This window comes from Delphinus delphis, chromosome 1 (assembly GCF_949987515.2).
Source record: "Delphinus delphis chromosome 1, mDelDel1.2, whole genome shotgun sequence".
NCBI lineage: Eukaryota > Metazoa > Chordata > Mammalia > Artiodactyla > Delphinidae > Delphinus > Delphinus delphis.
Genome location: NC_082683.1, coordinates 21,789,240 through 21,815,768, shown reverse-complemented (window position 1 = coordinate 21,815,768; position 26,529 = coordinate 21,789,240). Strand labels below are relative to the sequence as shown.

The 26,529-nt window shown below is 44.9% G+C and overlaps 1 protein-coding gene across 1 annotated transcript; it reads left to right on the top strand.

Annotated features, from left to right (window-relative positions):
- PTAFR (platelet activating factor receptor) lies at positions 1-23,629 on the top strand. The gene is made up of 2 exons (XM_060017195.1): positions 1-101; positions 19,704-23,629. The coding sequence occupies exon 2, from the start codon at positions 19,720-19,722 to the stop codon at positions 20,776-20,778; it is 1,059 nt and encodes a 352-aa protein (XP_059873178.1). The 5' UTR covers positions 1-101; positions 19,704-19,719; the 3' UTR covers positions 20,779-23,629.
- Positions 23,630-26,529: the final 2,900 nt, after the last annotated feature.

Below are 26,529 nucleotides of genomic sequence, written 5' to 3'. Positions count from 1 at the left end.
ATGTGCTCTGTTTCCTCACTTCTGCGATTCCAGACAGCACAGAGGCCGGGGCTGCAGACAGATACTCAGACCTGACAGAGGTGGCCGCTGCCCCGGGACAGGTAAGAGGCGTCCCAGGCCTGGCCGGGCCAGGAGGAGGTGTGTTACAATGTCCTCAGGAGACCAAGGTCATGGCCCCTAGACTGTGTCTAAGCAAACAAGTGCTTCTGTTTTGGGGTTTATTTTTAATTTTTAAAATTAATTAATTAATTCATTTTTGGCTGCGTTGGGTCTTCCTTACTGCGCAAGGCTTTCTCTAGTTGTGGTGAGCGGGGGCTACTCTTTGTTGCAGCCCACAGGCTCCTCACTGCAGTGGCTTCTCTTGTTGTGGAGCTTGGACTCTAGGCGCGTGGGTTTCAGTAGTTGTGGCACGCGGGCTCAGTAGCTGTGGCTCGCAGGCTCTAGAGAGCAGGCTCAGTAGTTGTGGCGCTCGGGCTTAGTTGCTCTGCAGCAACTGGGATCTTCCCGGACCAGGGCTTGAACCCTTGTCCCCTGCATTGACAGGCAGATTCTTAGCCACTGCACCACCAGGGAAGTCCCAGTGTTTCTGCTTTTAAGGGAATGTTTTGGCATCTTCTTCAGGCCCAGAGGCTCTTGCTTAAAAGGAATTCCTCGTGACCAAACTTTCCCAGGGAATTTATTTCCCTCTTTGGTTCTCTAAGGCCAAGGCAGTGCTGAAGTGGCCTCAGAGACCTCACTTGGAAGTGGTGAAGGTGATGAGAGGGGGCTACCTAGATCTCAGGGGCTGGAAGCCATCTGCTTTACTAGCTGTGTGGCCTTGACCATGTCACATCCCCGCTCTGTGCCTCCGTTTCCCAAATTGTCAAATAAGGATAACGCTGTCTCCCCAGCCTGAAGATCAGGAGAGGTAAAGGGTCTGGTACGGCGCTGCGTACTTAGGAATTCACTAGTTGCTGGGTTTTTCCAGGGGGATGATGAAGAGGATAACCAGGTTGCTGGTACAAAGTGCCTGGCTCACAACCTGCTTCCCCAGCAGGTTCCAGGGGGTAGGGACAGAGCACAGGCTGGTAGCCCCTGTCCTTCACTGGCAGGTCCAGATGTGGGTGTGGTGAATGGAGGCTGCTGCCCAGACACTTGCTCATCTGTAGAGAATGAGGGGACCAGCGGAGTCTCTCCCCAAGCATTCAGGAAGCTCTGATTTAGCTCTTGACTGAATACACAGCTGTGTTCCAGGTACTTAGAGTGTGTGTGTGTGTGTACGTGTGTGTGTGTGTGTGAATGAGATGGTGGTGGGGGAGACTATCTGGGGGGAAGACCACCACTCGGCAGCCCCTCCCCCCTTCTTAATTCTACAGGAGGGGACCTTCAGGGTCTAAGTTTGGAGCTGAGCTCAGCTGGCTGATGGGAGAAGCATGTCAAAAATTTCTGCAGATCTCTTCAGTTTATAAAGTCCGTTTCAATTCCCCAAATGCCTTACTCTTGACCAAACCCTTTACCACACCCAACCATCTTCCTTTTCGCAACAGTGTTTGAGGTTTGGTTGGGGAGGGGTGTGTGCAGATGAAGATCCCAAGGCTTAGAACTGGGGAGAGACTCACTCTAGGTGGTGGGTGAGATCCTCTGATCGTAATTCCTGATCGTAATTCGTATTTCTCTTCAGCCACCCTTGGTTGCTGCTTCCAAAGGAGGAGATATGTGGCTGCTTTGGTACATTGCTGATTTGTTTGCTCATTCATTCATTCATTCAACAAACATTTTCTGAGGGGGAGGGAGGAGCTCACAGTTTTTGATCAATAACCTCGTGCATCAGTTGCTTCATTTTGCACTTATAACTTACCCTATGAGGAAGGTTCTATTATCACCATTTTGCAAATGAAGAAAGAGAGGCTTCAAGGGCTGAAGATCAGCTAGGAAAGAGCAGAGCCAGGTGCAGATCTGAGTCTGCGTGACCGCAGGGCCTGTGTCCTGCAACCTACATTTTCCCTTGGGCCAGCCCCTGAAGATGTCAGAATGATTCCTGGTATAACAGAGGTGTGCCCTTGCTGGGGAAACCCAGAGGAAGAAGCACCTCCTTGGGTGCTTCCTCTTCCCTGCCCTGGCTGACTTCCAGGAGGCAAGAAGTAGGGGAGGGTGACTCACAGACAGATACTACCTGGGTATCTTGGACCCAGAAGGAGAGACTCAGGCCAGGCTCAGGGTCCCCCAACTCCACAGGGATGTCCTAGATCAGATGAGCAGAGACTGAGTCTCATCAATATAATATATAAACCTGGGATCAGGTGGGCCCCAAGTGAGAAAGAAAGTTGGGAAACTCTGATGCCCAGGCCATCCCCCATCTCTGGGGCCCTAGACCCTGTCCCTGACCTCTTCCCGGACAATGAGCTCCATTCATCCACCGATAAATGTACCTAGCGTGGTGCTAGCCTCCTTGTACTGGAAGCCATGTAGAGCCTAGTGCAGAATTCCCCAGAGGTCAGGAAACTTGCTCCCTTTATTTGCCCCTCAAATCCTTCTGTTTCCTGGACAAATGGTAGTGAAACCACTCCATGAGGGGAATTTTTAGAGGATATGACCAGAAGCACAGAGGCATGGCCAAGCCAGGGCACAAATGTCAAGCATCAGGGGAGGCCAGAATAGGAGGTAACTCACTTATTGAGCATGTTAGAAGTTTACCTGCTTTCAACCTCAAAGCTATACTGTGAGGTCAATGTTCATATCATTTCTGTTTTATTGATGTGAAAACTAGGACTCACAGAAGGGAAATGATTAAACTATGGTGTTTTAAACCTTTATTTTATTTATTTATTTATTTATACTTTTTGGCCGCCGTATGGCATGCAGGATCCTAGTTCCCCGAGGATTGAACCCGTGCCCCCTGCAGTGGAAGCACGGAGTCCCAACCACTGGACCGTCAGGGAAGTCCCTGAACTATGGTGTGTTATTGGTCCCAGGGAATCTAAGGGCTGGGAGTGGCTGAAGCTGGTGTGAGAGGTTTGGAAGTGAAGGATGAGGGACAATGTGACTCTGTGTGTATGTGTGTGTGTGTGTGTGTGTGTGTGTGTGTGTGTGTGTGTGTGTGTGTGTGTGTGTGTGTGTGTGTAATGCCTGAGGACCTGTACCCAGGGAGTTCCCAGCCCAGAATGGAAAGAGAAATCAACAGCCATTATAATGCAGTGTGATTTGTTACGGGAACCAAAGGTGGCGCCTCTAACCCTTTCTGGGGCAGAGAAGTAAGACTAACAGTAGCTAGCATTCACTGAGCTCTTATTATAGATCAGGCATTTTCCATTTAATCCTTACAAAAATGCTATGATGTGGTGTTAGGATTCTTTTTTTTAAACAGATGAATGAACAGAGGCTTATGGAGGTGAAATTGTCTTGGGCGAGAATCGGCTGATAGCATTTTGCCAACTGTCTCTAGCTGCCATAAAAAGATGTGACTGGTTCCTAGAAGTTTTCAGGGTTAATGATATATCTGGAAGCTTGATATAGGTGGCTTCAAGCTGGGGTAAACTTGGGATGAGCTAGATGTGAACGGTTGCAATGACAGTGGTGCTATTTTGAGAAACGTTTGATCTGATCTAATCAGCTGATTGTCTGGATTCCCTGTAGATACAGCTTTTTAGAGCTGTTGCTCATGAATACCTGAAATTGTGTTACATTATTCATTGAATCTTCGCACCATGCTGGGAGCTATGTGCTTGAAATATTATCAGCTCCATTTACAGGGGAAGGACCAGAGGCTCAGAGAAGGATAAGCTTGACCATGGTCGTGAAGCCAGGACAGAGACAGGATTTGAACGGAGGTTTGTCTGACGCCAGAGTCTGTGATCTTAACCACTGTCCTTTCCCAAATACTTTATATCCTTTATCTTGCTGGGTGCTCACAAAAAGCTCTATAGGGTAGATGTGTTATTGTCCTCATTTTATAGATGAGACCCAAAGAGGGGAAGCAGTTTTACCAAATGTCACACAACCATTAAATAAAAAAGCTGAGCCATATGATTCCGAGTTAAAATTATGCAATGTATTTTCAAATCTGCCATCTCTGAGACCCGTTAAAAATTGTTTTTATTGTGGTAAAAAACATGTAAGAGGGATTCGCCCTCTTAACAATTTTAAAGTATTGTTAACTATATGCACATGTTATACCACAGATCTCTGGCACTTTTTCATCTTGCATGACTGAATCTCTGTACACATTGAACATCAACTCCCTGTTTCTCCCTCCCTCCAGCCCCTGGCAACCACCGTTCTATTTTCTGTTTCTGTGAGTTTGATTACTTTAGAAACCTCATATAAGTAGAATCATTCAAGATTTGTCTTTTTGTGATTGTTTTATTTCACTTATTAATATCCTCAAGTTTCATCCATGTTGTAGCATAGGACAGGATTTCCTTCCTTTTTAAGGTTGCATAGTATTCCATTATACCACATTTTGTTTATCCATTCATCTGTTGATGGACATTTAGGTTGCTTCTATCTCCTGGCTATTGTAACTAGTGCTGCTGTGAACCTGGGTATACAAATACTTCTTCAAGATCCTGTTTTCACTTTTTTTTTGGAAATATACCCAGAGTGAGATTTCTGGATCATTTGGGAGTTCTATTTTTAATTTTTTGTGGAACCTCCACACTGTTTTCCATAGTGGCTGCATCATTTTATATTCCCACCGACAGTGAGTGCATAAGTGTTCCAATTTCTCCACATCCTCACTAACACTTGTTATTTTCTACTTTTATGATTGAGGCCATCCTAATGGGTGATATCTTATTGTGGTTTTGATTTGCATTTCCCTGATGATTAGTGATGTTGAGCATCTTTTCATATGCTTTTTTTCCCCCCTGCCTCTTGGCAATTAAAAAAAAATTTAGTTTATTGAAGTATAGTTGATTTATAATGTTGTATTGATTTCTACTCTACAGCACAGTGATTTAGTTATACATATATATGTATATATATATATATACATTATTTTCCATATTATTTTCCATTATAGTTTATCACAGGATATTGAATATAGTTCCCTGTGCTATATAGTAGGACCTTGTTGTTTATCCATTCTATATATAATAGTTTGCATCTGCTAATCCCAAACTTGCAATCCATCCCTCCCCATCTTTTCATATGCTTGTTGGCCGTTTGTATATCTTTGGAGAAATGTTTCTTCAAGTTCTTTGCCCATTTTTAATTTTTTTTGTTGTTATTGAGTTGTAAGAGTTCTTTATATATTCTGAATATTAATCCCTTATATTATTTGCAAATATTTTCTACAGTTTGGTAGGTTGGCTTTTACTCTGTTGATTGTTTCCTTTACTACACAGAAGTTTTTAAGTTTGATATAGTTCCAAATGTCTATTTTTCCTTTTGTTACCTGTGCTTTTGGTATCATACCCAAGTAATCATTGCCAATTCCAGTGTCATGATGATTTCCCTCTAGGTTTTCCTCTAGGAATCTTATAGTTTCCAGTCTTATGTTTAGGTCTTTAATCCATTTTGAGTTAATTTTTGTATGTGGTTTAAGATAAGGGTCCATCTTCATGCTTTTGCATGTGGATATCCAGTTTTCCAAATACCATTTGTTGAAGAGACTATCCTTTCCTCATTGTGTAGTCTTGGCACCTTTGTCAAAGATCATTTGACCATATATGTAGGGATTCATTTCTGGGCTCTCTATTGTGTTCCGTTGGTCTTCATGTCTGTTTTTATGTCAATACCACACTCTTTTGATTATTGTACTTTGTAATATGTTTTGAAATCATTAAGTGTGAGGCCTCCAGCTTTGTTTTTCTTTCTCAAGATTGTTTTGACTCCTGGGGGTACTTTGAGATTCCTTATGAATTTTAGGATTATTTTTTCTATTTCTACAAAAAATGCCATTGGGATTTTAATAGGGCGTTGAATCTGTAGATCACTTTGGGTAGTATGGACATTTTAGCAATATTAAGTCTTCCAATCCATGACCTCAGGATGTCTTTCCATTTATTTGTGTCTTCTTTAATTCCTTTCAGCAATATTTTGTAGTTTTCAGTGTACAAGTTTTTTGCCTCCTTGGTTAAGTTTATTCCTAAGTATTTTATTCTTTTTGATGGTATCATAAATGGGATTACTTTCTTAATTTCCTTTTCTCTTAGGCCCATTTTTAAATCCTCATCTTACCAGTGAAGAGACAGAGACACAGAGTCATGGGGTGAGTTTAACGTTTGAACCAGGATTTGATTCCAGCTTCAACGCTGCCTGGCAGGAGTTAGATGAATGCAGAGCAGTCCCTCCCCTGCCTTTGCCCTGTTCAATTCCCCACTTTGGGGAGCAAAGGTAAAAGCAGGGCCCCAGGTCGAAGGCAACTCTTCCCGGGGCCTTGCAGCCTCTGAAGCGCCTGTTCTCAGGCAATAGGACGGGTCTGTGAGTGGATGAGTTGGCCAAGGAGTCGTTTGCTTCCACCAGGGGCCACAGCTCGGGCTGGGAGAGACAGGATGGGCCTTGGAGTTCAAAATCTCACTGGCCACTTCCCAGCTATGTGACTGTGGACAAGTCTGTTTCCTTCTCTGACCTCACTTTTTTTGCTGGAAAAATTTTGTAAAACTCACCTTGCAAGGCTGATTTGAGGAGGAAATACGATCATGGGTAAGAGGTGTCTGTTCATTTAATCAGTGAATGATGCCCAGTGCCCTGAGCTTAGGTGGGCTGGCTCTGGCTCCCCTCCAGTCATGCCCTCCCCCACAGAGCACGGAGTCCTTGGATCCCGGAGGGAGTGCCCACTTGGAGCCAGTGTCCCTCCCATGCTCCCAGGCTTGCCAGGCTGCGAGGAGCTGCTGATTCATGGAATGTGCATGAAGTTAGATATGACTGATTTATAGCTTACAAATATTTAGACATTTGTACTCTTGACCCCAAATGGCCCCACAAATGTTAGGGGCCAGTCTGACTGGTTAACGCAACGTCCCAACCCACAGTCCACACTGGGGAAGTAATCAGCACGTAATTCCTTCTGCCCAGATCTCAGTGGTCCCTCTGACTGTCCAGCTGAGGATGGGAGCCCTTTCTCTAGGTCCCCTAAGGGGATGGGATTGTTTGCAGACAGTACGGGAATGACAGTCAGTGGGGGATGGGACTGAATACTCTGCAGGGCAGAGGGTGGGAGATACAGATGGTAGAATTCTTCTTGTCTCCATAAATATTTATGCCCCCCTAGCCCACCCCCCAGCTAAATGCTGGGCCTGGGCCTGCTGCCCGGCCTTGATCCATCAGGGAGCCCTGCCCACGTGTTAAGTTGAGTGGTCTGAGTCTCCTCTTCCTTCTCCCTCCAAATGCTCCTTCCCTTCCTGAGGCGTTGAAAGCTTTGTTGACATTAGCCCAACACCCTGTCCAGAGCTGGCAGGAAAGCCAGTATGTGGCTTAGAGTCCCTGGGGTCACTGGTGATCCACAGTCCCCTCCCCTGGCTCCAAGTGACTGGGCCAATAGTGAGAGGAAGTCCTGGCCATTTGTGGCTACTTTGCATGCTTATCTTTGGAAACATAGTTTGGCTTATAAGATTTTGCAGATGAAGAAACTGAGGCTCAGAGAGGTGAAGTCACTTGCCCAAGGTCACACAGCAAGTAAATGGCAGAGCCAGTTAAGAACCCAGGTCTTTCTGACTCCAGAGGCCTTTTCCCTACCCTGCCTTTTCCCCCCAGAGAGACTGGACACCTTTCCTTCATACTAGTTTCCTCTGAATAATTGTCAGGGCTTGGTCATTCATTCATTCAGTCTTTAATGTCTGACACTGAAGATAAAGAGATAAAAATGATCTAGTCTCTGCCCTCAAGAAGCTCTCAGCCTGGCGAGGAAGGGCACAGAAATCAATAGTTACAACATACAGTGTCAGATGCTATGCTGAGGAATGTGCCCAGTACCATGGCAACCCAGAGAAGGAGGCAACTCATTCTGCCTGGGGCAAAGAGAGAAGGCGTCCCGGAGGAAGCACTCTTTAGATTAGGCCTTCAAAGATGAGTAAGATTTTGCTAGGTAAAGCAATAGGCAAAAGGCATTCTCAGTAGGGGCCACAGCATGTGCAAAGGCACAGAGGTTTGAGGAGAAATAGTTTTTAGAGAAGCAGCAAGAAGTTCATTGTGGCTGGAGTAGAGGGTGAGTGGTAGTAGAGGCTGGTGGGAGATGAGATGGGGAAGGAGCTTGCACTTGGTCCTGGGCAATGGGGAGCCATGGAAGGTGTTAGAACAGGCAAGTATGTGGCTGACAGCGTGTGGAGGCACAGCACTGCTCAACATTCAGTGTGCGCGTGAATCACCGGGGAATCTTGTTAAAATACAGATGCTGAAACAGCAGGCCTGAGGTAGAGTCAGGTTCTACATTTCTAACAAGCTCACAGGTGATGTTGCTGCTGCTGGTGCAAGGACCACACTTTGAGTAAATGAGGTTGTAGAGGGCTCACTCTGCCTTGCCTGGAGGCTGCTCTGGGGAGCAGGCAGCCACTGGTGCTCTTGTCACTGGAGAGATCAGGCCTCTACCATCTTCTTGGGTCAGCCCTCTTGCAGCCCTCACAAAAGAGTCAATCTTGCTAGTTGCTAGATATTTGTTCACTAGACAAATGTTTGTTAAGCTCCTACTCTGGCCAAGCTTGTGCTGGGTGCTGGGGATGGAGAGAGGAATTGGAAATGCTACTTTCTGGTCCACGTCGCCACCATCTCTTGCCTCTGACATAGTCTCTCTGCTTCCACTCTTGTCCCCTACCCTCTGTTCTCTGCCCAGCAGCTGGAGAGAGAGATCCTGCTGCTCATGTGCTTGACATAGTCCAGACCCTCTGATGTTCATAGAATAAAACCCAAACTCCTTACCATGGCGTAGGAGTGATTTGGGGTCTGTTGCCCTCAGATCTCATCTTACTCTTCCCATTTCTCTGGGGACAGTGACCTTTCAGTTCCCTGAATGTGACACATTTATTTTTAGCTCAGAATATGATGAACTTATTCCCACTGCAGGCCCTTTGCACGTGACACCCTGTGCCTGGAATATGCTTCTTCTAGATTTTCTCTTGACTTGTTCCTTTTCACGTTTTAGATTTTAGCCAGGGGAAGACACAGGTTTTGTAGGACTCTGAAGCTTATACAATATGTGGGCCCCTCTTTAAGAGACACAAAATTATAAATATACAATTAGGAACAAGGCCTAGGAAGGGGTCTTAAAGCTTAATTCCTTGGCTTCATGGTATATCTGCCTCTAGTTTCATTTATATGTCACCTGCTCTGAGAAGCCTTCCCTGGTCACTCTATTTTAAGTAGCCCTCTATCCAATCTTCATCATGTCACTATTTTTATTTCTTTTATTGAATTCATCACAATTTGAAATTACCTTGTTCATTTATCTCTGTACTTATTTTTGTCTGTTTTCCATGACTAGAGTATAAGCTCCTCAAGGGCCAGAATCTTGCCTGTTTTATTCCCACAGTGTCCCCAACACAGTGCTGGGCAGTCAGCAGGATGTCAGGTGAATGAATGGACATGGGCTCATTCCTCAAGAAGCTAAGGCCTAGTGGCAGAAGGACACACACAGGCAATTTCAGTGAGCTTTGGGAGCCCAGGGGATGGGCACTTAACCGGGTCTTGGGGGAGAGGCAGGATGTGAAAGAGTCGGAGAGGCTTAGGAAAAACTACCTGGAGGAAAGGAGGCCTGAACAGCTTTAAAGGATGATCAGTAGTCAGCTGGGCAGAGAGAGGGAGGGGAGCATGAATGAAGGCGTTGATGTATGAGCCCCCAGACCCAGAGGAGACTAGGCTGGTTACATTTTGGGTGATTTCAAGGGTTCTATTGGTGCAAAGGGATTATGTTTGGGATGAAGGCCAAGGGAGTGGGAGTCACCTGGGGACCTGTGACTGGAGAGAAGGCAGCAGAAGTAGGAAGGGCCTGGGTGGTGGGTATTGGAGGCGCCAAGGACGAGGCTACTGGCAAAGGCAGGGGTTCCGCCCAAGACGTCCACACTGATTCTGGTCCTGTATCTGGAAGGAAGAGGCCTACCTCTGCTGGGCCTCCTGTGAGGGCCGTGTGGACTGGGGAGGCTCTGGGTTCGGAAGGACCTGAGTACACATTGTCTCAGGTTGGGTTCCTGCTTCTCATTTGAGATTAGCACACTGGCATGTTTTTCCTGGAATATTTTAAAGCAAAACTGAGATACTGTGTAATCCTACCTATAAATTCCTCAATATGTGTGTATAATAGATAAGGAATTAAAAATCTAAAAGTATATAACCAATATATCACGATCACAGCCTCACAGAATTAGCATCAATTTCTTTTCTTTTTTTTCTGGCTGTGCCTTGCAGCTTGCGGGATCTTTGTTCCCCGACCAGTGCTGAGTCCTAACCACTGGACTGCCAGGGAATTCCCAGCATCGATTTCTTAATTCCATCTAATACTTTGTGTTTGAGTTCTCCCAGCTGTCTAACAAATATATATATATATATATATATTTTACAGTTAGTTTGTTTAAATCAAGATACATACAAGGTCCACACACAGCCTTTATTTGCTTAACTCAGCTTCTCAAACGAGAATTTGACATTCCACTTCCTTGCCTCTCATTCACTCCTGAACGCATACTTAGGAAACTACTGTCCGTCTGATCAGGGAGATAGATTTCTGAGTGGCCCTGTGCAATGTTTGCTTTCCTGTCTTCATTGTGCTGGATCTCGCTGAGGCTTTTCACACCATTGGCCACTTGCTGCCACACTCTTGAAACTTTCTTCTGTTGGGTCTTGCGTGGTGGTCCCCTGGTCCTCCTCCTCCATCTTGACCATCCTGTTCCTACCTGCAATGAACATGGTGGTACATGACTCTTTTTGAATTATGGTTTTCTCAGGGTATATGTCTAGTAGTGGGATTGCTGGGTTGTATGGTAGTTCTATTTTTAGATTTTTAAGGAACCTCCATACTGTTCTCCATAGTGGCTGTATCAATTTACATTCCCACCAACAGTGCAAGAGGGTTCCCTTTTCTCCACACCCTCTCTAGCATTTATTGTTTGTAGATTTTTTGATGATGGTCATTCTGACCGATGTGAGGTGATACCTCATTGTGTTTTGGTTTGCATTTCTCTAATGATTAGTGATGTTGAGCATTCTTTCATGTGTTTGTTGGCAATCTGTATATCTTCTTTGGAGAAATGTCTATTTAGGTCTTCTGCTCATTTTTGGATTGGGTTGTTTGTTTTTTTGATACTGAGTTGCATGAGCTGCCTGTAAATTTTGGAGATTAATCCTTTGTCAGTTGCTACATTTGCAAATATTTTCTCCCATTCTGAGAATTGTCTTTTCATCTTGCTTATGGTTTCCTTTGCTGTGCAAAAGTTTTGAAGTTTCATTAGGTCCCATTTGTTTATTTTTGTTTTTATTTTCATTTCTCAAGGAGGTGGGTCAAAAAGGATCTTGCTGTGATTTATGTCATAGAGTGTTCTGCCTATGTTTTCCTCTAAGAGTTTTATAGTGTCTGGCCTTACATTTAGGTCTTTAATCCATTTTGAGTTTATTTTTGTGTATGGTGTTAGGGAGTGTTCTAATTTCATTCTTTTACATGCAGCTGTCCAGTTTTCCCAGCACCACTTATTGAAGAGGCTGTCTTTTCTCCATTGTATATTCTTGCCTCCTTTAACAAAAATAAGGTGGCCATATGTGCGTGGGCTTATCTCTGGGCTTTCTATCCTGTTCCATTGACCTATATTTCTGTTTTTGTGCCAGTACCATATTGTCTTGATTACTGTAGCTTTGTACTATAGTCTGAAGTCAGGGAGTCTGATTCCTCCAGCTCCGTTTTTCTTTCTCAAGATTGTTTTGGCTATTCGGGGTCTTTTGTGTTTCCATACAAATTGTGAAATTTTTTGTTCTATTTCTGTGAAAAATGCCATTGGTACTTTGTTAGGGATTGCATTGAATCTGTAGATTGCTTTGGGGAGTATAGTCATTTTCACAATGTTGATTCTTCCAAGAATCTAAGAACATGGTATATCTCTCCATCTGTTTGTATCATCTTTAATTTCTTTCATCAGTGTCTTATAGTTTTCTGCATACAGGTCTTTTGTCTCCTTAGGTAGGTTTATTCCTTGGTATTTTATTCTTTTTGTTGCAGTGGTAAATGGAAGTGTTTCCTTAATTTCTCTTTCAGATTTTTCATCATTAGTGTATAGGAATGCAAGAGATTTCTGTGCATTAATTTTGTATCCGGCTACTTTACCAAATTCATTGATAAGCTCTAGTAGTTTTCTGGTGGCATCTTTAAGAGTCTCTATGTATTGTGTCATGTCATCTGCATACAGTGACAGTTTTACTTCTTCTTTTCTGATTTGGATTCCTTTTATTTCTTTTACTTCTCTGATTGCCATGGCTAGGACTTCCAAAACTATGTTGAATAATAGTGGTGAGAGTGGACAACCTTGTCTTCTTCCTGATCTTAGAGGAAATGGTTTCAGTTTTTCACCATTGAGAATGATGTTGGCTGTGGGTTTGTCATATTTGGCCTGTATTATCTAGAGGTAGGTTCCCTCTATGCTTACTTTCTGGAGGGTTTTTATCATAAATGGGTGTTGAATTTTGTCGAAAGGGAAGTGCAGAGTCTTAACAATTGGACTGCCAGGGAAGTCCATTCTCTTCTAATGTTGGGCTCTTCAGGGTTTAACCCTGGATCCTCCTGGGTGTTTCTCAGGCACTCCACCTGTGATATGGCCCCTACGAAGTTCATCCTCTACGCCCCACACTCTTCCTCCTCAGTGTCATCTCCGTGAAGACAGACGCCACCCAGCTCCATTCATCTGGGCCAGACAACCTGGCCATCCGTGTCTCCTCCCTTTCTCTCAACCACTATCCCGTGCATCTCTAAGTTCTGTCCATTCTATCTCCCAAATCATTCTCACAGCCATCCATTTCCATCCTCTCCGCCATGTTCCAAGCTTCCCTTTGGTGCTCTGGACAGTTGCAGTTATCTCTTTGTTATCTCCCTGCCTCTGACCTGAGGCCCCTCCAATTCATTCTGTACACAACAGTCAAAGCCATATTCCATAAACCTGAAACTCCACATCCTTCAATGACTCCCCATTTCCAGCAGAATCAAATACAAACTCCTTTAGCCTAGTATGCAAGACTCTACTTCAGTTGACTGATGCTTGCTTTGTAGGTCCTGTCTCTCCTCACCACCACCCCACCTACCTTTTAAGTTTTAGCCAAACCAAACTTCTCAAGTTCCCTGAGAACAAGGCACATCCTCTCCTGTTCTTCCAGATGTCTTCCTCTCTCCCAGCTGCATCTGGCTAACTCCTTGTCTTCCTTCAGCATAAGCAGGAGTCGTTCCTGACCGTCAAGTCTGGGTCACGGGCACACTCAGAATGACCCTGACATCTAGAACCTCCACCATCCTAACACTAAGCACCTATCTATTTCTGAATCTCTCTCTTGCAAAATGGCCTGTGAGCCACTGAAGGGCAAAGACGAGGTCTGTTCTCAGAAGCCTCAGGACTCTGCCCAGGCCAGCAGCAATGAGCTTGTCCAGAGAAGGCATGAATGAGTGACTGAATGGGTGAGCTGGGCTATTCTGTGTGTGCCCCATTCACATGGTGAGACTATTTTTTTTTAAAATCAATTAATACCAAAAAAAAACCCCCCAAACCCCTCGAAATCCATGATGAACAAAATACCAAAAGTTTAAATGAAGACAGGATCATAATAGTGCCAGGCAGGGCCGTATTAGAGCCTGGGGCAAAAGGAAGCATCAGTAATACTGATTTTGATTCTTCAAATGATTGCATCCAAATATTATTTATCTTGATTACTGAGGTTTTTGGCGCTCCCTTGAATTTTGTACCCAGGTGAGCACCTCATGAGCCTTATTCAAATCCTGATCCTCATGGGAAGACTTTCTCAACAGGCCTGGGCAGGGGTGGCATAAGGGGCAGGGACCAGGAGGATGTCCTGAGTGGAGTCCTTTGCCTGGAGAAGGATAGTTTCTGGAGGACAGTTGTCCCTACTCCACTGTGCTGGAGCCTAAACCCAAGAAGAGGACAGGACTTACTTAGGGGTGGGGATAGGGTGTTGGGGGTGGATAGGGATGTGACTTCCTCAAAGACCCAGAGTGAGCACCACACACCTCCCAGCTGTGGGCTGCTCCCCACCCCCGCCTCTCAGGCCCCAGGAACAGGGTCACCTAAGGCACAAGGGTCCAGCAGGAAAAAGAAACAAGGCCAGTCCCAGATGAATGGGCGTCTTAGGCTCAAAGGAAATGGGGGGACGGGGCGGGGTGGTGAACTGAGACTGTGGAGCATTGATTTTCAAATTTTCTGGCCTCAGGATCTCTTTATATTCTTAAAAATTATTGAGGGCCCCAGAGAACTTTTGTTTACATGGGTATACCTACCAATATTTACCATCTTCAAAATGAAAACTAAGACATTCTAAAAATTTTTGTTTTTAAATGTAAAAACCAATAATAAACTCGTTTCATGTTAACATAAATAATGTTTTTAGTGGAAAATAACTAAAGTTTTCAAAACAAACAATTTAGGGAGAAGAGTAACATTGATTTACATCTTTTTTTTGCCCATCTCTTTAATGTTGGGTTTAATAGAAGACAGCTGGATTCTCATATTCACTTCCGCACTCAGTCTATTGTGATATGTGATATAAAGTATATGAAGAAAATCTGCCCTCACACAGATGTATGTGTATTTGTAAAGGGAGGAATATTTTAATGGCTTTTTCAGATAATTGGTGATACTCTTCTTTGATTCTACATCAGAACTCCACAAAAGGTAGTTTCTTAAAAGTTAGTTGCAATGTATACTGAATCATATCAACAAACTTTTTGTCATCCGTGAACAAGACAATGTATTGGTCTATCTTGCCCTTTGAATCTTTTACCTCTATGTAATTTTGAAACATCATGCTTTCCTCATTTGGAAAATATTGGTTCACTGAGATATACAGGTCTTCCAGATATTGACTTTTCATTATAAGATATCAAACAATTGTATTAATTAATATCACTACCAATCTCATCAGAAAATTCTTTGGATATTGGAAAGCTGTCAAGCTCATGCTGGCAGATACAGATTTTCCAAACATTTTAATCTTTTCTTGGAAGTTCAAATTTTAATCATGGCAGCAAAATCCCATCATCGGTTTTACTTGAAGTGACAGGATCGCTTTATTTCCATAGTGACTTTTTGAGAAAAAAGTCTGCCAGATACCCAAGTCTCTGAAAAGCCATAGTTTGTCAGTCATTTTTTCAAGTGATAATGATGATCCAAAAAACAGCTCAGCTCACAGCTCAAACAGTGGCATTGGGTCTTTTTCTGAAGACAACCACTCTACTCCAGTTTGCAGCAGAGATGTTTCATGTGTATTTCCCATTCCGATACACAGATTATTAAAAGGATGTGTACTGGGCTTCCCTGGTGGCGTAGCGGTTAAGAATCCGTCTGCCAATGCAGGGAACACGGGTTCGAGCCCTGGTCCGGGAAGAGCCTTCGAGCCGCAACTACTGAGCCCATGTGCTACAACTACTGAAGCCCGCGTGCCTAGAGCCCATGCTCCACAACAAGAGAAGCCACCGCAATGAGAAGCCCACTCACTGCAACAAAGAGTAGCCCCCGCTTGCCACAACTAGAGAAAGCCCGTGTCCAGCAACAAAGACTTAATGCAGCCAAAAATAATAAGAATTTTAAAATTTATTTAAAAAAATATAATAAAAAAATAAAGTGAAATTGGCTTTTTTTTTTTTACGCTGAATGCGTAGCTGTGAAAGATATGACTCCTATGATAGTTTGGCGTCCCTGCCTTGACTGGTGCTAAGGAGCCAGCAGTTTTGCTCACCCTTTTGTAATGTCGGTGCAAATGTCAGTCAACTCAGTGAAGAAGACAAATAATGTCTTGGTATTATTATGATGATCATTTTGACCTCATGGATTCCCTGAAAGTTTTCAGAGATAGACCTCCTCTCTCATCCCTCATTTACATGGACCACCCTTTGAGAGTTACTGTCTTACACCTATGGGATCAGATGGCAGGGTCACCTTTAGGAGTGGAAAAGATCCCAGCTGAGTAGAAGCTAGCAATTTGCTGCTGAGGAAGCAGAATAAAAGTATGTAATTCAAATCAACTATGTAATTCACAATGCAACTTGAGGGTGAGTTTTTTGTTTTTAAAGGAATCGCAATGATTTCTTGGAATAATTGAACCTACATTTATTTAATTAACATAGACAAACCACTACCATATACTAAATAGAACAAAGAACAAAATTTTTCTCAATCAAGAGAAAAATTCTAATTACAGCCAGTCGTTTCTTTAAACTCACCTGTAAGTATCTATAGACTTCTTCAAGTGTTTCCACTGTTCTGGGGCTCCCTAAGGGGTGGGTATAATTAACAAGGCTTATTACCCATTCCTTTTATTTATTGATTCATGGTGCTGGGAATAGTGTTGATTAGGCAGACAAGGTCCTTGATCTGCCAGTGCTCACAGTCAAGTGGGAGAGTGTGAAACGATCATACAAACATGAATACGATTACAATTGTGCTAAGATTTAAGAAGAAGTATAGGGAGCTTTGAGATGGGACTTGACCTGACCTGGAGGTCATTGAAGACCTCCCTGAAGAAGTGAAATTCAGCTAAGGTCTGAAACATGAGTTGGAGTTGGCCAGGTGGCAGTGGGGTGTGGATAGGGAAGCATGTTCAAGGCAGTGGCGTGGTATGTGTGCAGGCTGAAGCAGGAGAGTTCTGGGTGAGTTTGAAGACCCACCTGGGAAGTCCATTTTGGCTGGAACCTGGTGAGAAGGTGGCATGAGATGAGGGTGGAGTGGCAGCCAGAGGTCAGGGCAAGGGCCATCAGGTGGCCTTTTTTCCAGTTCCTGGAACCTACCAATCTCTTTCCTGCCATAGTGCTAGACTCATGCAGATCCCTCTGCCTGGAACTCTCTTCCTAGGCTCTTCTTTCAGGCCTCAATGGAAATGTCACCTCCTTTCAAACTAGATATCTTGGGACTTCCCTGGTGGCGCAGTGGTTAAGAATCTGCCTGCCAATGCAGGGTACACGGGTTTGATCCCTGGTTGGGGAAGATCCCACATGCCACAAAGCAACTAAGCCCATGTGCCACAACTACTGACCCTGCGCTCGAGAGCCTGTGAGCCGCAATTACCGAGCCCATGTGCTGCAACTACTGAAGCCCACGTGCCTATAGCCCGTACTCCACAACAAGAGTAGCCACTGCAATGAGAAGCCCGCTCACTGCAAAGAAGAGTAGCCCCCGCTCGCCACAACTAGAGAAAGCCCGTGTGCAGCAACAAAGACCCAATGAAGCCAAAAATAAATAATAAATAAATAAATAAATAATTTATATTAAAAAAGTAGATCTCTGTTTTCTTCTCCCTGTCAGCACCCTATTTTCTTTGTATAGCAGCTATGTTTGTTTACACTGCTTTTGTCTATCGCCCCCACGAGACTCTAAGTTCCCTGAAGGCAGGGTCCTGTCAGTCATGTTCACCCTGCCTCTCCTGTGTTTGGCAGTGAGCCTGACACGCAGTTGGTGCTCAGAAATATTTTTGGTTGAATGTATGAATGAACATATGAAGACAGAGCTAGATTTGAGATCCTGGCTCCATCCCTTAATGCTGTGTGACCTTGGACAAGTCACATAACCACCCTATACTCCGTTTCCTATTCTGTAAAATGGGGATCTTACTTCCTATCTCAAAGGGCTTTCGCGAGACTCAAAGGTAGTGCGTGTGGAAGCACTGAGCAGGGTGCCTGGCTCCAAAAGAGATGCTCTTAAGTGTTAATTGTCTTCCTTGCTTCTCACTGCCTATTCCCTGCTCTTTTCACTCTACTATGATATATGATGAGCCTTGGGCCTTGCTTAATCCCGAGTCTCTTGCCATCCCATCCCCCTCAGCTGCAACACAAACATAAGAGGGGCTTCCAGGCTCACGTGATGGCAACATAGTGGGAGGGACAAGAGGGGAGGGAGGAACTGGTTTTTCTGGACAGTGGATGGGGACAAAGAACTGTTGAAAATGAACCAGACTTTGGGTAGTGCGATTATGGCTACTTTTAATCTTCTTTCATATATAGTTGAATCTTGAACAACACAGGAATTAGGGGCGCCACCCTCCCCGCAGTTGAAAATCTTCTTATAACTTTACAGTTGTCTCTCCTTCTGTGGGGTTCCGTATCTGTGGATTCATCCAACCATGCGTCGTGTAGTATTGTATTTTTGTATTGTATTGTATTGTATTAATCAAAAAAAAAATCCATGTATAAGTGGACCCACACAGTTCAAACCTGTGTTGTTCAAGGGTCAACTGTACTTAAAACAAGCACCTTTTTGTTTTGAAATAATATTAGGCCTTCAAAAAAGTTGCAAAATAGTACAAAGAGTTCATTATATGCCCTTTACCCAACATTCTCAATTTATAAAACAATAGTACAATGATCAAAACCAGGAAATGAACATGTTTACAGTATTATCTAAATTATAGACCTTATTTGAACTTCACCAGTTTTCCCCTAACAATATTTCTGTTCCCGGGTACAATCCAGCATCCCACTTTGCACTTAGTTGTCCTATGTCTCCTTTATATCCTCTGATCTATGATAGTTCCTCAGTCTCCTTGTCTTTCGTGACCTTGACACTATTGATCAGTCATTTTGTAGAATGTTGCACAATTTGGCTTTGTCTGATGTTTTCTCATGGCTAAATTGAGATTATGCATTTTTGGCAAGAATACCACAGAAGTGGTGTTGTGTCGTTGTCAGTACATCGTACCAGGGGTACATGATGTTGACATGTCTTACTAATGATGATGCTACTCTTGTTTACTTGGTTAAAGTATTGTCTGTTGGGCTTCTCCATTGTATACTTTTCTTTTAAAATTATACTTAAAAATTTTTAATTACTAAAGCAATGCACACTCCTAAAAAGTTTAAACAAACAAAAAAAAATGTAAAGTAATTATACTTCCCACCAAGCCCACCTCACCTTTCCAGAGGTTTCACCACTGTCATCGCTTTGAGGGGTAACCTTCTAGATCATTTTCTATATCATGTACAAGTACATAACGGGGTCATACCAACTTTTTTGTTTTGTTTTGTTTTACTGAACAATATTATCCAGGGACAACTTTACATGGCAGTACAAACAGATCTAACTCATTCTTTCTAATATATAGCTACTATTTCATTCTCTGGGTGACTCTAATATACATCTGTGTACTTTCTAGATTGTGTATGGGCATGTGAATTATTTTTTAACATAAGGCATTTTACCATCAAAATTTTTATCTCAAATTTCATCACTAGACCAATATTCAAATTTTGTCAGAAATTAAACCATAGAATTTAAATTTAAAAAAAATTTAATTTCCATCTGTTTCATCACCAGGAATAGATTATCTAAAACTCTAAGTCAAAACAAGCTAAAGAATAAAAAAGTATATTTTTAAATGGAACAAGAGAAAAGAAACTGAACTGCCACTGATTTTATTGAATGTCAGAGGCCATTCATTTAAAAAACACACCATTATTTTATGTAGGAAGAAAAAAAATGCCAATTAATTGGAAAATGCCACCAATTTTAGAGTGTTTAAAATGTGCAAAATGGGAGTCTTGGAACTGAGTAAATCAGATAGTCCCTTGTTAGCCCTTCATTAACCGGAATCTCTGTGTGGTCTTCCAGGCACAGGTAGGATCCTATGACCAGCTGCCCACTCCAGCCCACCGTGATGGAGGCAAATGATTCCTCTCGTGTGGATTCTGAGTTCCGATACACCCTCTTCCCAATTTTTTACAGCATCATCTTTGTGTTGGGGGTCCTCGCCAACAGCTATGTGCTGTGGGTCTTTGCCCACCTGTACCCTTCCAAGAAATTCAACGAGATAAAGATCTTCATGGTGAACCTCACCATGGCTGACCTGCTCTTCCTGGTCACCCTGCCCCTGTGGATCCTCTACTACTACAACGAGGGCAACTGGATTCTTCCTGAATTCCTGTGCAACCTCGCTGGCTGCTTCTTCTTCATTAACACCTACTGCTCAGTGGCCTTTTTGGCCGTCATCACTTATAACCGCTTCCAGGCTGTAACACAGCCCATCAAGACCGTTCAGGTCACCAGCCGCAAGCGTGGCATCCTTTTGTCCCTGATCATCTGGGTGGCCATTGTGGCCGCTGCATCCTACTACCTCATCCTGGACTCCACCAACACAGTGCCCAACAAGACGGGCTCAGGCAACATCACACGCTGCTTTGAGCACTACGAGAAGCGCAGTATCCCAGTCCTCATCATCCACGTCTTCCTCGTGTTCAGCTTCTTCCTCGTCTTCCTCATCATCCTCTTTTGCAACCTGATCATCATCGTCACGCTGCTCACGCAGCCGACGCAGATGCAGCGCAATGCAGAGATCAAGTGCCGGGCGCTCTGGATGGTCTGCACGGTGCTGGCTGTGTTCATCATCTGCTTTGTGCCCCACCACATTGTACAGCTGCCCTGGACCCTGGCTGAGCTGGACTTCCAGAAGAGCAACTCCCACCAGGCTATTAACGATGCACATCAGGTCACTCTCTGCCTCCTTAGTACCAACTGTGTCTTAGACCCCATCATCTACTGTTTCCTCACCAAGAAGTTCCGTAAGCACCTAACGGAGAAGTTTTACAGTATGCGCAGCAGCCGGAAATGCTCCCGGCTCACCACGGAGACAGGCACCGAAGTGGTCATGCCGCTCAAACAGGTCCCTGTCAATTCCCTCAAAGATTAGGCCCAGATTGTTTGGAGCCCAGAGGCTTATCCTCCATGGACATCATGGAGGGACCTGGGGGAGGAAGGGGTGTCTGATGCGGCCCTGGCATCTGCTCCCTGGGCACTGGTGGCCCATTAGGTATGGAGGCTACCTCACCAAGGTGTCGATGCTGGGTAGAGCCAGACTGCTGGGAAATCCAGAACTTGAACGAGCCCTTTCAGCCACCTTTGGGCACATGCCATAATAACCTTGGTTGGTAACCTCATCCCGAGCGCCTGAGTCTGACAGCTCTGGAAGGAATGTCAGGGCCAGGGGCAGTCCTTGGGGGTTGACACTGAGCCACCCAGTTCATCCTACCAGGACAGCAGTCCCAAATGAGTAAGTTCTAAAGTTTTGGGCAACCACTCCCTTTATCACTAAAAAGTCAGAGAAGGGGTTTTGGAAAAGGGACGCTCCCCTCGCTGCGTGGCACCGTCTTTGGGATAGACTTTTAAGCTAGGATGGTGCCGCCCAGTCTCTACCTAAAGGCACAAGGTCTTTGTGGCACTCTCAGGGGAAGTGGCTTGGTGGAACCCTCTCCCGAGTCATGCAACAACCTGTATTGAGTGATGACCAGAGAAGATAAAACATGCATAGACCGAAAGCTAGGATGGGGAGCCTGTCTCCTGGGGCAGATGTGTGTTTCCGCACAGGCCTCACCTCAGGCCTGGGGCAGCTCTGGGGCAGCGGGAGAGACACAACACCCACATCCACCTTCTGTCTCAACAAGGGACCCTGAAGAAGTAACTCCTGCAGCACAGCCACCCACTGTGGGTGGGCAAAGTCCCCTCAAAGCCAAATTGGGGCCCTCCAGGCCACTGCGATGCCCAGAGGCTTCCGTGGGAAAGGGCAGTTAGGCTGAGAAGTACCTGCAGGAAGGCCTCCAGAGTGGAAGGAGTCCGTAGCTCCCCTCCCCACCTCACCTTCTGAGAGGCCCCTTTGACTTAGCTGCCACGAGCTGAGAAGAGCAACTAGAATCCCAAGGGCGGGCAGGCACTTTGAGTTCTGGGTGCAGAAGAGAGGTGAAAACTTCTCTTGAGGAGTTCTAGATGCCCGAGCCTCCTCTCGCACCCTGAGCACCTGCAGTGTGAACCTGACAGCCTCAGACCCAGGGGCTAGGAGGAGCCTTCCCTGGTTTCCAGAAATCGTCTTCCCTTCCAGCCAGTGACCCCACAAAGCTGGGATCCTCGTTTCCCGCATACTGGGCTGATTTTGATAAATGCCTCCCAATGGGCCAGAGACCTGCTTGGGTCTGGGGTGGCAGTTGTGGGCTGGACTTAGCAGGTGGTGACTAGGTGGATAGTGCAGCGGACTTGAACTTCGGGGTCACACAGACCCAGGTTCAAGCTGTGGCTTTGTCACTTCCTGCCCAGGGCCTGTGAACTGAGTTTCCTACCTCATAGAGTTATGAGGAGCAGATACCTCTAGGTCAGGCTGACTGCTCATCCCAGATTCTCCCGCCTTCTGATAATTTGTTCCCCCGACCCTCCGATAGGCGCTGAAGGGATGAGAGGTGAGCGTCTGTCTCTAGTGGGGCCAGTCAGGTTCTCGCTTGGGAATAAGCAGCAAGATTCAGGGATGCTCTTTCAGGCTCTGCAGGCCACTTACCGGAACACATTTAAACTCTGGAGCTGTGTGTGTGTGTGTCTGCGTGTGTGCGTGAGGTGTGTGTGTCTGCATGTCTGTGTGTGAGGTGTGTGTGTGTGAGGTGTGTGTGTCTGTGAGGTGTGTGTGTCTGCATGTCTGTGTGTGAGGTGTGTGTGTGTGTCTGCATGTATGTGTGAGTGTGTGTGTGTCTGCATGTTTGTGTGTGAGGTGTGTGTGTGCGTGTGTTTGTGTGTGAGGTGTGTGTGCGCGTGTGTATGTGTGAGGTGTGTGTCTGCGTGTATGTGTGAGTGTGTGTGTGTGTGTGTGTGTGTGAGAGGTGTGCGTGTGTATGTGTGTGAGGTGTGTGAGTGTGGCCAGCGGGCCAGGGTTGAGGGAGGCACCTGCATGAATGTAGTAGAGAAAACGGCTCTGCTCAGAGAGAAGACAGAGGTGTGCAGAGCAAGGCAGAGACCGGGGGGACCGCAGGGGCCTGGAGAGAGGAGGCGCCGTGCTTCCAGGGGCCTGCTGGCTCCCTTCCTCCAGGCCCAGCCCTTCTCGAAGCTCAACATCTGCGCTGCTTCCTTCGGGTCCTTGTGAGATTCCCTTTTAGGATACATTCTCTTATTTTGCTTAAGCTGATTTGAGTGATTATCTATTACTTGCAACCGAAAGAGTTCTGAATGAGATAAATGCTTGTATGCTAAAGCACAGTGTTTCTTGAATTTCAGCCGTTTGTGTACTCCCCTCGTAAATTTTGCAATATCCATGTACCATCTGTATGTTTACTCAAGAAATATATTTCTCTAAATCGAGTCACTTTTTAAAACTTTCACCTGTTTAAAAGAATGCTTTAGAACTAAATTGTAAATGAAAACAAATGCCACCTGCCACACATAGAAGGTAAAAATAAACACAAAACACAAATATTAAAATCAAGGGACTTCCCTGGTGGCGCAGTGGTTAAGAATCCGCCTGCCAATGCAGGCCACACAGGTTCAAGCCCTGGTCCGGGAAGATCTCACATGCCGCAGAGCATGCGTCACAACTACTGAGCCTGCGCTCTAGAGCCCACGTGCCACAACTACTGAGCCCGCAAGCCACAATTACTGAAGCCCGCGCACCTAGAACCCATGCTCTGCAACAAGAGAAGCCACTGCAATAAGAAGCCCGTGCACTGCAACAAAGAGTAACCTCTGCTCGCCGCAAGTAGAGAAAGCCCGCGTGCAGCAATGAAGACCCAATGCAGCCAAAAATAAATAAATAAAATAAAATAAATAAATTTATTTAAAAAAAAAAAGAAAATCAAAATGCTCTTGGTGTCCTGTTTACAGTCACCTCATATGCCCCACAAGTTGCATAGCACACTTTAGGAAACATTGCTATGTATATAAAGTACACAGGGTCTGCATTCAGTAAGTGCTCAATAAAGAGACAGGCAGTTCCGAGATGGTATCTTGTGATTGCCCCCTTGCTTCTCTCAGAATGTTGCTCCAACACACAAGCCAGGATCTCACTCCCATCCAGGCCCAGGGGAGGTGGTAATTTTAGGTTGTAGCTCATGCTACGGCTCTGATGATTGCCTCACCACTCTGAATACAACCACCTTTACTGCCCCTGTGACCTCTGCCTGGTTGTGACCTTCTCAGATGCTTTCTCTTTTTTTTGACCCAGCCCAGAACACCTCTTCGAGGCAGCTTTCCTGAATTCCTCTAGACAGGTTAATTGACCTAGCAGCATTTTAGGTCTGGGAGGGTGCAACTTTTTTATACCCTAATAACTGTTGAAGTTTATCCATTTCAATGTATTCTTTCCTACCCTGGGGGCAGGAACTGAATCTTTCTTTGTTTTAATCGAAGTATAGTTGCAGGAACTGAATCATAATCAGTGTATCCACATTTCTCATGTGACGCCTAGAAATGAGCTGTCTATCTCCAAAGCTTCCTGCTTCCCCAGGGTGCAGCATAAGCACACATTGACGTATACATGCACTTATTGTGAAAGGGTTTAAGAGGACTCTCTACAGACAGACAAGGAAGGAATTTAATATATATTTTTCTGGAGTTCTACATCCATATTTAAAAAAAGATGTCAGGGATTTTCAGAGGATCAGAACCTTTTGAAGCTGGTAGGGTCCAGTTCCTCCATCTTACTAAGAGGAACATGGGGCTCAGAGGGGCCATGTGATTGCAGAAGTTACATAGCGTGGAATGCACTTGTGTCTCTCCCTTCTTGCAACGGTGGCAGGATTACCGGAAAAGCTGAGTTATAATTCTTTTAATGAAACATCACCAATCAGGATTTCCAACCCATGTTGGACATCACGACGTCCTCACCCTTCATTTTCCCCTGATCTCAGCCTTGACCCCAGGGAACCACCAGTGATCTCACTTAGAGAACATTCGCTCAGGCAAGACCTGGCCCCTTACCTCATCCAGATGAATCGTAGACACAAGAGTGGTAAGTGTAGGTCACAGCTGACTAGAACTGGGCACATTTATGCCTATTTTTACTCATCTATGCTATATCTGTGCTTAAGACCTGAGGCCACAAACAGATATAATAAAACCCTCTTGTTAAAACACCTGGTTTTTGTGCAGACTTGGTATTTCTGTAATGCAAATCATGTTTTCCCTATCAGCAAGCCATCCTCCCATCTACCCAGTCATCTATCCATCCATCCATCCATCCATCCATCCATCCATCCATCCATCCATCCACCTGTCCATCTAGGTATCCAACAAATACCTGTGGAGTACCTGTTTTGGTCCAGTAACTATGCTAACCACAGTTTTTGTCTACTGCCTCACTGTAACCTCACACCCTCCTTGAAAGTTAAGTGATTCAATCCCCACAGAAATGAATAAAATAAATAAGGACCTGAGCTGACTGAATAAGGCAGTGGATGCCTCCCAGGTACTTGGTACAGAAGGAAAGGGCCTACTTTTTGGTGAGCCCCAGATATTTGCTTGCCACTTTCACAAATCTTATCTCACTGAGTCCTCACAACTACTGTACAGAAATGATATTTTTCATGCTCATTTTACAGATGGGGGAATTGAGGCTTAGAGGGCTTCAGTGATTTGTAAGTGTACATGAGCCAGTAAGCAGCAGAATAATATTCAAACCCAGATCTGGTTCAGTAAATATGGGTCCCTTCCCTTCTTTCCTCTCCCTGTTTGACTGTACCCTCACTCAAGCCCCTCTAGGTACTGTCCTAGCTTTGATGTGTGCTGGGGTAGGGGTCTCTTGAGGGGAATAGCAGTTGGTGAAGGGTCTGCCTTGCTGTCTGAGGGCTCCTGTGCTCCCCATGCAGGCCGAAGCCCCAGCAGCAATGACTTTTTTCCAGGCTGAGGCTTCTGTGGTCAGTTAGAGAGGGCACTCCTGCAGTGGATGGTATATGTGAACGCAGTGTTACAAAGAGCTTCTGAAGCCAGAGTGCCATTGTTACTGAAGCTAGAAGGTCACCTGGATGCTGACATTTCTGCAAGAGGAGGGGAAGGGGTGAGTGAATAGTCAACAGCTGCTGAGCACAGACCGTGTGGCAGGCACTGTGAAAGGAATGTCGTGTCCTTTCCTGTGGTTGGACCTGACTCTTTCCTCTGCCTGAATTACTCTTCCCCCCACATATCCCCACGACTCACTCCCTCGCCTCCAAGACCTTTCTCAAATGTCCCCTTCTCGGTGAGGCCTGAGACCACCTCATTTAAAACAGAAGCTGAGAGAGTAAAGTGCTTCCCCAAGGCCACACAGCAATCAGCTGGGTCATGTCCAAGGGCCATGCACTTTCCATTCTATCACATTGACTTCCTCTGCAGACATCCTTCATGACATAGGATGTGAAGGCTCATATCTTCCTATTTTCCAGATAAGAAAAACAAGTATCAAGGAGGGAAATGACTTATCCAAGGCCACATAGCAATAACTTGGTAGAACTGAGATGCGTAGATTCTTTTTTTACCTCCATTTTGCAAGACACTACTCACATCCATTTTTCCATCTGAACGCATGTTATTTCCCTTCATCACCATTCTCCAGTCCCATCCTCCATGGTAGCTCTAGCACGTTCAATATCTTTGACTTTTATGTACCCTTGGAAAATGTAGTGTTATTTTTCATGCATATTCATTTAAAATTTACATAAAA